The 14,631-nt window shown below is 33.2% G+C and overlaps 1 protein-coding gene across 1 annotated transcript in view; it reads left to right on the plus strand.

Moving 5' to 3' along the window:
- Nucleotides 1–14,631, plus strand: part of LOC110461231 — a 25,225-nt gene that overhangs the window by 3,893 nt on the left and 6,701 nt on the right. Inside the window, exons 2-4 of the mRNA XM_021514620.1 lie at nucleotides 9,201–9,252; nucleotides 10,376–10,543; nucleotides 11,295–11,428. Coding sequence (XP_021370295.1) covers nucleotides 9,201–9,252; nucleotides 10,376–10,543; nucleotides 11,295–11,428 — 354 coding nt within the window. The remainder of the gene's footprint in view (nucleotides 1–9,200; nucleotides 9,253–10,375; nucleotides 10,544–11,294; nucleotides 11,429–14,631) is intronic.

The raw sequence follows: 14,631 nt of genomic DNA on the forward strand, positions 1-14,631 counted from the left end.
GTATATACTAACTCCTACACTGTACCTACTAACTCTTACACTGTACATACTAACTCATACACTGTATATAATAGCTCTTACACGGTACATAATAACTCTTACCCTCTAAATCCTCACTCTTACACTGTACGTACTTACTCTTACATTGTACATACTATTACACTGTACATACTAACTCTTACACTGTATATCCTAACTCTTACACTGTACATACTAACCCTTAAACTGTATATAAAAACTCTTACCCTGTAAATACTCACTCTTACACTGTACGTACTTAGTCTTTCACTGTACACACTAACTATTACACTGTACATACTAACTCGTACACTGTACGTACTAACTCTTACACTGTACATACTTGCTCTTACACTTTACATACTAACTCTTTCACTGAACATACTAACTCTTACACTGTACACACTAACTCTTACACTGTACATACTAACTCATACACTGTATATAAGAACTCTTACACGGTACATAATAACTCTTACCCTCTAAATCCTCACTCTTACACTGTACGTACTTACTCTTACATTGTACATACTATTACACTGTACATACTAACTCTTACACTGTACATGCTAACTCTTACACTGTATATACTAACTCTTACACTGTACTTACTATCTCTTACTCTGTACATACTAACTCTTACACTGTATATCCTAACTCTTACACTGTTCATACTAACTCTTAAACTGTATATAAAAACTCATACCCTGTAAATACTTACTCTTACACTGTACGTACTTGGTCTTTCACTGTACACACTAACTATTACACTGTACATACTAACTCTTCCACTGTACGTACTAACTCTTACACTGTACATACTAGATCTTACACTTTACATACTAACTCTTTCACTGTACATACTTACTCTTACACGGTACATACTAACTCTAACACTGTACATACTAACTCTTTCACTGTACATACTTACTCTTACACGGTACATACTAACTCTAACACTGTACATACTAACTCTTTCACTGTACATACTTACTCTTACACGGTACATACTAACTCTAACACTGTACATACTAACTCTTTCACTGTACATACTAACTCTTACACTGTACACACTAACTCTTACACGGTACATAATAACTCTTACCCTCTAAATCCTCACTCTTACACTGTACGTACTTACTCTTACATTGTACATACTATTACACTGTACATACTAACTCTTACACTGTGCAACCTAACTCTTACACTGTACATACTAACCCTTAAACTGTATATAAAAACTCTTACCCTGTAAATACTTCCTCTTACACTGTACGTACTTAGTCTTTCACTGTACACACTAACTATTACACTGATACTAACTCCTACACTGTACCTACTAACTCTTACACTGTACATACTAACTCATACACTGTATATAATAACTCTTACACGGTACATAATAACTCTTACCCTCTAAATACTCACTCTTACACTGTACGTACTTACTCTTACATTGTACATACTAACTTTTACACTGTACATACTTACTCTTACACTGTTTATACTTACTCTTACACTGTAAATAACAAATGTTACACTGTACATTCTTACTCTTACACTGTACATTCTTACTCTTACACTGTATATAATAACTCTTACACTCTATATACTAACTCTTACACTGTACATAATAACTCTTACGCTCTAAATACTTACTCTTACACTGTACATACTAACTCTTACCCTCTAAATACTTACTCTTACACTGTAAATAACAAATGTTACACTGTACATTCTTACTCTTACACTGTACATACTAACTCTTACACTATACATAATAACTCTTACACTGTACATAAAAACTCTTACCCTGTACATAATAACTCTTACACTGTATATACTAACTCTAACAATGTAAATAACAAAGGTTACACTGTACATTCTTACTCTCACACTGTATATGCTAACTCTTACACTGTACATACTAACTCTTACACTTTACATAATAACTCTTACACGGTACATAATAACTCTTACACTGTATATAATAACTTTTACAATGTACATTCTTACTCTTACACTGTATATACTAACTCTTACACTGTACATACTAACTCTTACACGGTACATACTTACTCTTACACTGTACATAACAAATGTTACACTGTACATTCTTACTTTTACGCTGTATATACTAACTCTTACACTGTACATACTAACTCTTACACTGTACATACTAACTCTTACACTGTACATACTTACTCTTACTCTGTACATACTAACTCTTATACTGTACATACTTACTCTTACTCTGTACATACTAACTCTTACACTGTATATCCTAACTCTTACACTGTACATACTAACTCTTAAACTGTATATAAAAACTCTTACACGGTACATAATAACTCTTACACGGTACATAATAACTCTTACACTGTACATACTAACTCTTACTCTGTACATACTAACTCTTATACTGTAAATACTTACTCTTACACTGTACGTACTTACTCTTTCACTGTACACACTAACTATTACACTGTACATACTAACTCTTACACTGTACGTACTAACTCTTACACTGTACATACTAGCTCTTACACTTTACATACTAACTCTTTCACTGTACATACTAACTCTTACACTGTACATAATAACTCTTACACTGTATATACTTACTCTTACTCTGTACATACTAACTCTTACACTGTACATACTAGCTCTTACACTGTACATACTAACTCTTACACTGTACATACTAACTCTTACACTGTACATACTAACTCTTACACTGTACATACTAACTCTTACTCTGTACATACTAACTCTTACACTGTACATACTAACTCTTACACTGTACATACTAACTCTTACACTGTACATACTAACTCTTACACTGTACATACTAACTCTTACACTGTACATACTAACTCTTACACTGTACATACTAACTCTTACACTGTACATACTAACTCTTACACTGTACATACTAACTCTTACACTGTACATACTAACTCTTACACTGTACATACTAACTCTTACACTGTACATACTAACTCTTACACTGTACATACTAACTCTTACACTGTACATACTAACTCTTACACTGTACATAATAACTCTTACACTGTATATACTAACTCTTACACTGTACCTACTAACTCTTACACTGTACCTACTAACTCTTACACTGTACATACTAACTCTTACACTGTACATACTAACTCTTACACTGTACATACTAACTCTTACACTGTACATACTAACTCTTACACTGTACATACTAACTCTTACACTGTACATACTAACTCTTACACTGTACATACTAACTCTTACACTGTACATACTAACTCTTACACTGTACATACTAACTCTTACACTGTACATACTAACTCTTACACTATACATACTAACTCTTACACTGTACATACTAACTCTTACACTGTACATACTAACTCTTACACTGTACATACTAACTCTTACACTGTACATACTAACTCTTACACTGTACATACTAACTCTTACACTGTACATACTAACTCTTACACTGTACATACTAACTCTTACACTGTACATACTAACTCTTACACTGTACATACTAACTCTTACACTGTACATACTAACTCTTACACGGTACATAATAACTCTTACACTGTACATACTAACTCTTACACTGTACATACTAACTCTTACACTGTACATACTTACTCTTACACTGTACATACTAACTCTTACACTGTACATACTAACTCTTACACTGTACATACTAACTCTTACACTGTACATACTAACTCTTACACTGTACATACTAACTCTTACACTGTACATACTAACTCTTACACTGTACATACTAACTCTTACACTGTACATACTAACTCTTACACTGTACATACTAACTCTTACACTGTACATACTAACTCTTACACTGTACATACTAACTCTTACACTGTACATACTAACTCTTACACTGTACATACTAACTCTTACACTGTACATACTAACTCTTACACTGTACATACTAACTCTTACACTGTACATACTAACTCTTACACTGTACATACTAACTCTTACACTGTACATACTAACTCTTACACTGTACATACTAACTCTTACACTGTACATAATAACTCTTACACTGTACATACTAACTCTTACACGGTACCTAATAACTCTTACACTGTACATACTAACTCTTACACTGTACATACTAACTCTTACACTGTACATACTAACTCTTACACTGTACATACTAACTCTTACACTGTACATACTAACTCTTACACTGTACATACTAACTCTTACACTGTACATACTAACTCTTACACTGTACATACTAACTCTTACACTGTACATACTAACTCTTACACTGTACATACTAACTCTTACACTGTACATACTAACTCTTACACGGTACATAATAACTCTTACACTGTACATACTAACTCTTACACTGTACATACTAACTCTTACACTGTACATACTAACTCTTACACTGTACATACTAACTCTTACACTGTACATACTAACTCTTACACTGTACATACTAACTCTTACACTGTACATACTAACTCTTACACTGTACATACTAACTCTTACACTGTACATACTAACTCTTACACTGTACATACTAACTCTTACACTGTACATAATAACTCTTACACTGTACATACTAACTCTTACACTGTACATACTAACTCTTACCCTGTAAATACTTACTCTTACACGGTACATAATAACTCTTACACGGTACATAATAACTCTTACACTGTACATACTAACTCTTACACGGTACCTAATAACTCTTACACTGTACATACTAACTCTTACACTGTACACAGTAACTCTTACACTGTACATACTAACTCTTACACGGTACATAATAACTCTTACACTATACATACTTACTCTAACACGGTACATAATAACTCTTACACTATACATACTTATTCTTACACTGTATATACTAACTCTAACACTGTTCATACTAACTATTACACTGTACGAAATAACTCTTACACTGTACGTACTAACTCTTATATATATATACAGCATAGTTGCTTCCATCAATGAAGGATAATTGATAAGACCGACAGTACAGATAAAGTTCAACACTTTCTCTATGGAATGGATGTTCATGTCAAACATTTGTAATAGAAAGGAGGCAATCACTTCAGGAAAAACTGATGCTACTGTCCTTTATTTTATACCAAGTTTAATTTATTCACTGTATTACGCGATAGAGAAATAAAATATCATTTCCTGACCATGATATCATATATCTTAAGGAATGTTGTACATGCGCAGTAGCTTAAGCTTTTTTTGAATCGATATGTTTCCTGGTGTATCTTGTTCTTATATAGCTTTGAAATCTAATGCGAAAAAACTAAAACACTTAATTGTATCAGATAACAGGAATAAGTTAACTTTTAATTTCAGTCACCAATTTGGTTTCGTGTCTAAGAAACATCCAATATGTATACACCTGCATCACTTTAAACGTGTAACAGAGAAAGCATCATTATCCATATGAATAAACATCTGTAGATGACACTATCGCTGGTTAATCCTGCGACGTATATATGTATGTTGGAAATTTATCTTCCTTATGTAATATTCATAAATTAGTTTCATGTTAACACATTATGAGCAAATAATTGCTTAACAGCATATTGTGTTGTCAATATAAATCATATACACTTTATTTTTCTTTCCCCATTCAATTTGTTTTTATTATTCATTTAAATACAATCGCCATATCAGACGTCATTTTTGTATTTATTATTTTTTTTGTTTTTGGGAATTTGTGTACAATAGTACATGCAAGACGATACATGTGCATTTTCACACAGTATAATTATGAAAGAAAGTTATTCAAACGATATTTGCACTTGTAATAAAAGCTTGTTAAAGTGTATTTGTTTTGTCTCCCATTTAAATTCTGATTCTGATTTTATTCAATATTGTGTCACGTTATTGTTATACAATATTCAGTATGAACGATATTCATTTGTATTATCTCCATCCTTGATGATGGTGGGGTTACTTTCACTCACGTTCCCTACACCGCTGGAACCGAAAATTACAAAGAAGCGTCACTCGACATAAAGTCAGTCAATTTTACCGCTATGCTGCCGCGCAAGTTTTGTGAACTGATGTACATCAAAGAATCAAACTGTTCTAATTCTTCAATTTTGATTGTTTTGATGACATAGGCAATTGATGCAGAGAACGTAAGTGAATGTAACTCTAGAGTTTTGAAGATGTCTTGTCCCGTATATTGACAGGAACCGTTTGTCTCACTGTATGATATACCGGTACTATAGAAAACAGATGACGCCATATTACGTTATTTCACCGCCAAAGATAAGCTTAATTTAAAACTGTGCGCAATAGAAACCATTTTAATCAACAAACAATGTATCTGCACTTACTTTACTAGTTTCATATGATGTGGAATAAGTGCGTCCTCACAATTCACGAAGGGTTCGATTGTCTTAAGCTTAGTAAACCTGAAGAAAATTGAAAGAAAACATGAAATCTGATATTAAAATCTTGAAAATTAGCAACTATAATGGTATGTATTAGGGTTTCAGATGTTAATATGGTAACAGGAAATACAAAAGTATTTGTAAATTCACAACATACTTTCGAAATGTCTTGTTTCGATATTTCGTCTTAAGACGTGTTAAGATACCTAGGTTTGGAACAAGTTGATTTTACATTGCGTAAGTAAAGGTTATCATTTAGGATATTCGGGTTTCTAAAGTAACAATAAGTTGATAATAGGGAAACGTACCCTACCTAATATTTAATTTTGATATTCATTTATGTTGTACAGTAAATCAAAGCTGAAAGACAAATTTGTTGAAAAGTTAAGAGTCCAGCATATACTTGTTCTCGCTTCGAATGCCAGGTCATCTGTACCATATCTTGTCACAGTATATTTCCTTCTTCTTTTCGTTTTCTTTTATGGAGTGATGCAACCACCTGTATTTAGATATACTGATATTCGGAATAGCAGTTGAACATTATTAAAAAAAAAAAAAACAGGATAAGAAGATATCTTAACAGATCCCCTGTAGTACTCGCTTGACTTTAGGGGCTGATAAAGACTATATACTAACTCTTACACTGTACATAATAACTCTTACACTGTATATACTAACTCTTACACTGTACCTACTAACTCTTACACTGTACCTACTAACTCTTACACTGTACTTACTAACTCTTACACTGTACATACTAACTCTTACACTGTACTTACTAACTCTTACACTATACATACTTACTCTTACACTGTACATACTTACTCTTACACTATACATACTAACTCTTACACTGTACATACTAACTCTTACACTGTACATACTAACTCTTACACTATACATACTTACTCTTACACTGTACATACTAACTCCAACGCTGTTCATACTAACTATTACACTGTACATACTAACTCTAACACTGTTCATACTAACTCTTACACTGTACATGCTTCCACTTATATATACAGCATGGTTGCTTCCATCAATGAAGGATAATTGATAAGACCGACAGTACAGATAAAGTTCAACACTTTCTCTATGGAATGGATGTTCATGTCAAACATTTGTAATAGAAAGGAGGCAATCACTTCAGGAAAAACTGATGCTACTGTCCTTTATTTTATACCAAGTTTAATTTATTCACTGTATTACGCGATAGAGAAATAAATTATCATTACCTGACCATGATATCATATATCTAAAGGAATGTTGTACATGCGCAGTAGCTTAAGCTTTTTTTGAATCGATATGTTTCCTGGTGTATCTTGTTCTTATATAGCTTTGAAATCTAATGCGAAAAAACTAAAACACTTAATTGTATCAGATAACAGGAATAAGTTAACTTTTAATTTCAGTCACCAATTTGGTTTCGTGTCTAAGAAACATCCAATATGTATACACCTGCATCACTTTAAACGTGTAACAGAGAAAGCATCATTATCCATATGAATTAACATCTGTAGACGACACTGTCGCTGGTTAATCCTGCGACGTATATATGTATGTTGGAAATTTATCTTCCTTGTGTAATATTCATAAATTAGTTTCATGTTAACACATTATGAGCAAATAATTGCTTAACAGCATATTGTGTTGTCAATATAAATCATATACACTTTATTTTTCTTTCCCCATTCAATTTGTTTTTATTATTCATTTAAATACAATCGCCATATTAGACGTCATTTTTGTATTTATCATTTTTTTTGTTTTTGGGAATTTGTGTACAATAGTACATGCAAGACGATACATGTGCATTTTCACACAGTATAATTATGAAAGAAAGTTATTCAAACGATATTTGCACTTGTAATAAAAGCTTGTTAAAGTGTATTTGTTTTGTCTCCCATTTAAATTCTGATTCTGATTTTATTCAATCTTGTGTCACGTTATTGTTATATAATATTCAGTATGAACGATATTCATTTGTATTATCTCCATCCTTGATGATGGTGGGGTTACTTTCACTCACGTTCCCTACACCGCTGGAACCGAAAATTACAAAGAAGCGTCACTCGACATAAAGTCAGTCAATTTTACCGCTATGCTGCCGCGCAAGTTTTGTGAACTGATGTACATCAAAGAATCAAACTGTTCTAATTCTTCAATTTTGATTGTTTTGATGACATAGTCAATTGATGCAGAGAACGTAAGTGAATGTAACTCTAGAGTTTTGAAGATGTCTTGTCCCGTATATTGACAGGAACCGTTTGTCTCACTGTATGATATACCGGTACTATAGAAAACAGATGACGCCATATTACGTTATTTCATCAAAGAAAAAAATATATATCTTTATTGAAACTTTTATCTTTCACACCTATAATGATTTATGTGATTGTGTATTGATTGGGTGCAGTTTTCTAATTATTTCCTGATATAAATACTATAAGCAGGCGCCGGAGTATCTTGTGAAGTAATGATACCTTATCTATAACAAAGACATATACTATATATAGGACGGGGTTGACTGGTTAGAAACCAACATATATTATGGCGAAACGTAAACCGTTTCATGGAAATGCAATCCGGTAACGAAGAGCGTACACAATACCAAAACATAATGTGCAGCTTGTTTTTGCTTTAAATCAGGTTTTTTTATATTATTTTATGTAATAAAGAACCGTTCATTTTATGTAGCAAGGAAACATCCGCATTATAATGTTTTTCATGATTTTGCTATGACAGGAACGAGAGCAGTATGAACCACCTCTGAGCTGCACTGCCTGGTATAAAGATGGTAAGTTTGATATCCCTCTCACCTATACAGGCTTGTATATGGGTAATACATCTGAGTTACCTCTCAGCAGCACTGCCTGGTATAGATACGGTAAGTTTGATATCCCCCTCACCTATACAGGCCTGTATATGGGTAATCAATCTGAACCGCCTCTCAGTAGCACTGCCTGGTATAGAGACGGTAAGTTTGATGTTCCTTTCAACTGTACAGGCCTGTATATGGGTAATCAATCTGAACCACCTCTCAGCAGCACTGCCTGGTATAGAGACGGTAAGTTTGATGTTCCTTTCAACTGTACAGGCCTGTATATGGGAAATAAATCTGATCCACCTCTCAGCCGCACTGCCTGGTATAGAGACGGTAAGTTTGATGTTCCTTTCAACTATACAGGCCTGTATATGGGTAATCAATCTGAACCACCTCTCAGCAACACTGCCTGGTATAGAGACGGTAAGTTTGATGTTCCTTTCAACTGTACAGGCCTGTATATGGGTAATAAATCTGATCCACCTCTCAGCAGCACTGCCTGGTATAGAGACGGTAAGTTTGATGTTCCTCTCACCTATACAGGCTTGTATCTTGGTAATAAATCTGAGTCACATATCAGCAGCACTGCCTGGTATAGGGACGGTAAGTTTGATATCCCCCTCACCTATACAGGCCTGTATATGGGTAATAAATCTGATCCACCTCTCAGCAGCACTGCCTGGTATAGAGACGGTAAGTTTGATGTTCCTCTCACCTATACAGGCTTGTATATGGGTAATAAATCTGAGTCACATATCAGCAGCACTGCCTGGTATAGAGACGGCAAGTTTGATATCCCTCTCACCTATACAGGCCTGTATATGGGTAATAAATCTGATCCACCTCTCAGCCTCACTGCCTGGTATAGAGATGGTAAGTTTGATCTTCCTGTTCAGGCCTGTTTTTTGGCACTGCCCTTTAGAAAGATTGCAAACAATAACCATGGTATATCTTCTAAACATAAAAAAAAAGAAAGGAAAGAAGTAAAGAAGAAAAAGAAAAAAAGAAAAATGCTTTGACCATAATATCCCCCTGAAGTACAAAGCTTCGTTTCAGCTGTTCAGAAATTGATGCTATCCAATAACAAATCTTTCAGAGTGGTCAAGATGCTTCCATGTGGCCAGTCCAGGCACAGCTGTGCCCGCCGGGGTCATGTCATCAGTTCCATCGGTGACAGGAGTGTTTCTGTCTTCCTCCGATAAATCTGGGCAACGCATACCACTGTTGAATATTGACATATCACAGCCTACGGATGACAAGTATGGTAAGAACGAGAGTAGACCAGCCTTCATAATATTGAAGGCGATTTATAATGAGGTTTATCAAGGGTTTATAATGATCCCTTAAAAATCAACTTTATACGATATACTGTTGAAAATGTCGATAATGGTATATACGAATAAGTTCAAAGACGTCCAGGAGATAAACTATTTTTGTATATAAGGAATAACTTATTCCTTCTCCTGATGTTTATGACCGTTTAGTTCTAATACCTTGATGATATAACGGAAAGTACTAATTTTTGTGGGGTTTCAAATTTCGTTGATTTCGCCGGCGCTGTTTGCTTCATCCGCGAGGTCCACGAAGATATGAAGCAATTTTCCGTTTGAGTGGGTATTCGTAATCCATGAAATCATGTACCAACGAAATGGTGTTTTGTCGGGAAACCACAACATTTGGACCACACGAAAATATTGCATTTCATAACACATAAATCCTATATTGTGTAATAGAAATAATGGTTGTATTAGGTGAAATACCGCACAAGTATCTTACACTTAATATACAGTGCAAGGACAAGAACGTTGGAATATACCGTATAGATAGGAATGCAGAAATATTAAAATCCCAAAATGTGGCAATGACTGTAGCAAATAACGTAGAATCCTGATATACTGCTTCCGCTATCCAGCCGCAGCAAAGAGAGCAAGGCCATTAGGCGGATCACAACTTATGTGTGTATTTGTAAATTACATGAAGTTATTTGATTCAAATTACCGTGACTTCTTTTGCAGATATGATACAATTACTTCTGAGAAGTACAAGGGAGGTTTCTGACGAGTACTATGTAGATACGTATTATGAGAAGTTCCCTTCTTGGACACGTAAAAGATTTCCAGCACCTGATACCAAGGCACCCGTCCGAAAGGTAACAAATGTTATTATTATTACTCATTAGATTTCTTGAAAGAATAGATGAGACTTTGTTGTAGTAATCATCGTTTTTGATGTTTAGTAACAGTCCCTGCCCTAAAATGTGCACATCATTGTCTTGCCAATGTTTTAAGGGGACACATTTTCAATTGGACCAAATCCAGTTGCTTTACAAGCAATTTCAATTTAGATGGGAACAAAACTGGCTTGAACGAAGGTCGTCTTTGCATATTGCAGTCTCGATTAATGTACATTCAATACTGATAATTATCATTATTATAAAACTATATTGTTTTTCTCAGAAGGTTAACCATGCAATAAAATCTCTTGTATGTCAGACTTGGGTAGGACAATCATATACAGCAGTTATAACTATAGCAGGAAAATAAAATACAGTGTAGTTAATCATCTAAAAGTACAGCCAAACAGTAAATTATCTAAAAGTACAGCCAAACTATTAACGATTTAGTAGTACAGCCATACAGTTAATTGTCTAAAAGTACAGCCATATAGTTAATCATCTAAAAGTACAGCCAAACAGTTAATTATCTAAAAGTACAGTCATATAGTTAATTATCTAAAAGTACAGTCAAACAGTTAATTATCTAAAAGAACAGCCAAACAGTTAATGATTTAGTAGTACAGCCATATAGTTAATTATCTAAAAGTACAGTCAAACAGTTTATTATCTAAAAGTACAGCCAAACTATTAATGATTTAGTAGTACAGCCATATAGTTAGTTATCTAAAAGTACAGCCAAACAGTTTATTATCTAAAAGTACTGCCAAACTATTAACGATTTAGTAGTACAGACATATAGTTAATTACCTAAAAGTACAGCCATATCGTTAATTATCTAAAAGTACAGCCAAACAGTTAATTATCTAAAAGTACAGCCATATAGTTAATTATCAAAAAGTACAGCCAAACTATTAATGATTTAGTAGTACAGCCATATAGTTAATTATCTAAAAGTACAGCCAAATAGTTAATTATCTAAAAAGTACAGCCATATCGTTAATTATCTAAAAGTACAGCCAAATAGTTAATTATCTAAAAGTACAGTTAAACAGTTAATTATCTGGTTGTACAGTCAAAGAGTTAATTATCTTAAAGTACAGCCAAACAGTTTATTATCTAAAAGTACAGTGAAACTATTAATGATTTAGTAGTACAGCCATATAGTTAATTATCTAAAAGTACAGCCATATCGTTAATTATCTAAAAGTACAGCCAAATAGTTAATTATCTAAAAGTACAGTCAAACAGTTAATTATCTGGTTGTACAGTCAAACAGTTAATTATCTAAAAGTACAGCCATATCGTTAATTATCTAAAAGTACAGCCAAACAGTTAATTATCTGGTTGTACAGTCAAAGAGTTAATTATCTTAAACTACAGCCAAACAGTTTATTATTTAAAAGTGCAGTGAAACTATTAATGATTTAGTAGTACAGCCATATAGTTAATTATCTGGTTGTATAGCCATATAGTAGATGATCTGGTTGTATAGCCATATAGTTAATTATCTAGCAGTTCAGCTATATAGTAAATTATCTGGTTGTATAGCCATATAGTTAATTATCTAGTAGTACAGCCATATAGTAAATTATTTGGTTGTACAGCTATATAGTTTATTATCTAGCTGTACAGTCATATATTAAATTATCCGGTTGTACAGCCATATAGTAGATGATCTGGTTGTATAGCCATATAGTTAATTATCTAGCAGTTCAGCTATATAGTAAATTATCTGGTTGTATAGCCATATAGTTAATTATCTAGTAGTAAAGCCATATAGTAAATTATTTGGTTGTACAGCCATGTAGTTTTTTGTATCTAGATGTACAGCCATATAGTTAATTATCTGGTTGTACAGCCATATTGTTTTTTGTATCTAGATGTACAGCCATATAGTTTTTTTGTATCTAGATGTACAGCCATATAATTTTTTGTATCTAGATGTACAGCCATATAGTTTTTTGCATCTAGATGTGCAGCCATATAGTTTTTTGTATCTAGATGTACAGCCATATAGTTTTTTGTATCTAGATGTACAGCCAGTGTGTAAATTATTTAGTTGTTGAGCCATATAATTAATGGTCTAGTAGTACAGCCATAAAGACAATCATTTATTATCACAGCCATATAGTTAATTATCTAGAAGTACAGCCATATGGTTAATTATCTAGTAGTACAGCCATATATTTAATTATCTGGTTGTACAGCCATATAGTAAATTATCTGGTTGTACAGCCATATATTTAATTATCTGGTTGTACAGCCATATAGTAATTATCTGGTTGTACAGCCATAAGTTAATTATCTGGTTGCATAGCCATATAGTTTATTACCTAGCAGTTCAGCTATGTATTTAATTATCTGGTTGTACAGCCATATAGGAAAGTATCTGGTTGTACAGCCATATAGTTAATTATCTGGTTGTATAGCCATACAGTTTATTATCTAGTTGTACAGCCATATAGTTAATTATCTGGTGTATAGCCATATAGTTTATTACCTAGCAGTTCAGCTATATATTTAATTATCTGGTTGTACAGCCATATAGTAAAGTATCTGGTTGTACAGCCATATAATTAATTATCTGGTTGTATAGCCATACAGTTTATTATCTAGTTGTACAGCCATATAGTTAATTATCTGGTTGTATAGACATATAGTTTATTACCTAGCAGTTCAGCTATATATTTAATTATCTGGTTGTACAGCCATGTAGTAAAGTATCTGGTTGTACAGCCATATTGTTAATTATCTGGTTGTATAGCCATATAGTTTATTATCTAGCAGTTCAGCTATATATTTAATTATCTGGTTGTACAGCCATATAGTAAATTATCTGGTTGTACAGCCATATAGTTAATTATCTGGTTGTATAGCCATATAGTTTATTATCTAGCTTTACAGACATATAGTTTATTATCTAGCTGTACAGCCATTTAGTTTATTATCTAGCTGTACAGCCATATAGTTTATTATCTAGCTGTACAGCCTTATAGTTTATTATCTAGATGTACAGCCATATAGTTTATTATCTAGCTGTACAGCCATATAGTTAATTATCTAGCTGTACAGCCATATAGTTTATTATTTAGCTGTACAGCCATAAAGGTTATTATCTAGCTGTACAGCCATATAGTTTATTATCTAGCTGTACAGCCATATAGTTTATTATCTAG

Source organism: Mizuhopecten yessoensis, unplaced genomic scaffold, assembly GCF_002113885.1.
Source record: "Mizuhopecten yessoensis strain PY_sf001 unplaced genomic scaffold, ASM211388v2 scaffold10591, whole genome shotgun sequence".
Taxonomy (NCBI): domain Eukaryota; kingdom Metazoa; phylum Mollusca; class Bivalvia; order Pectinida; family Pectinidae; genus Mizuhopecten; species Mizuhopecten yessoensis.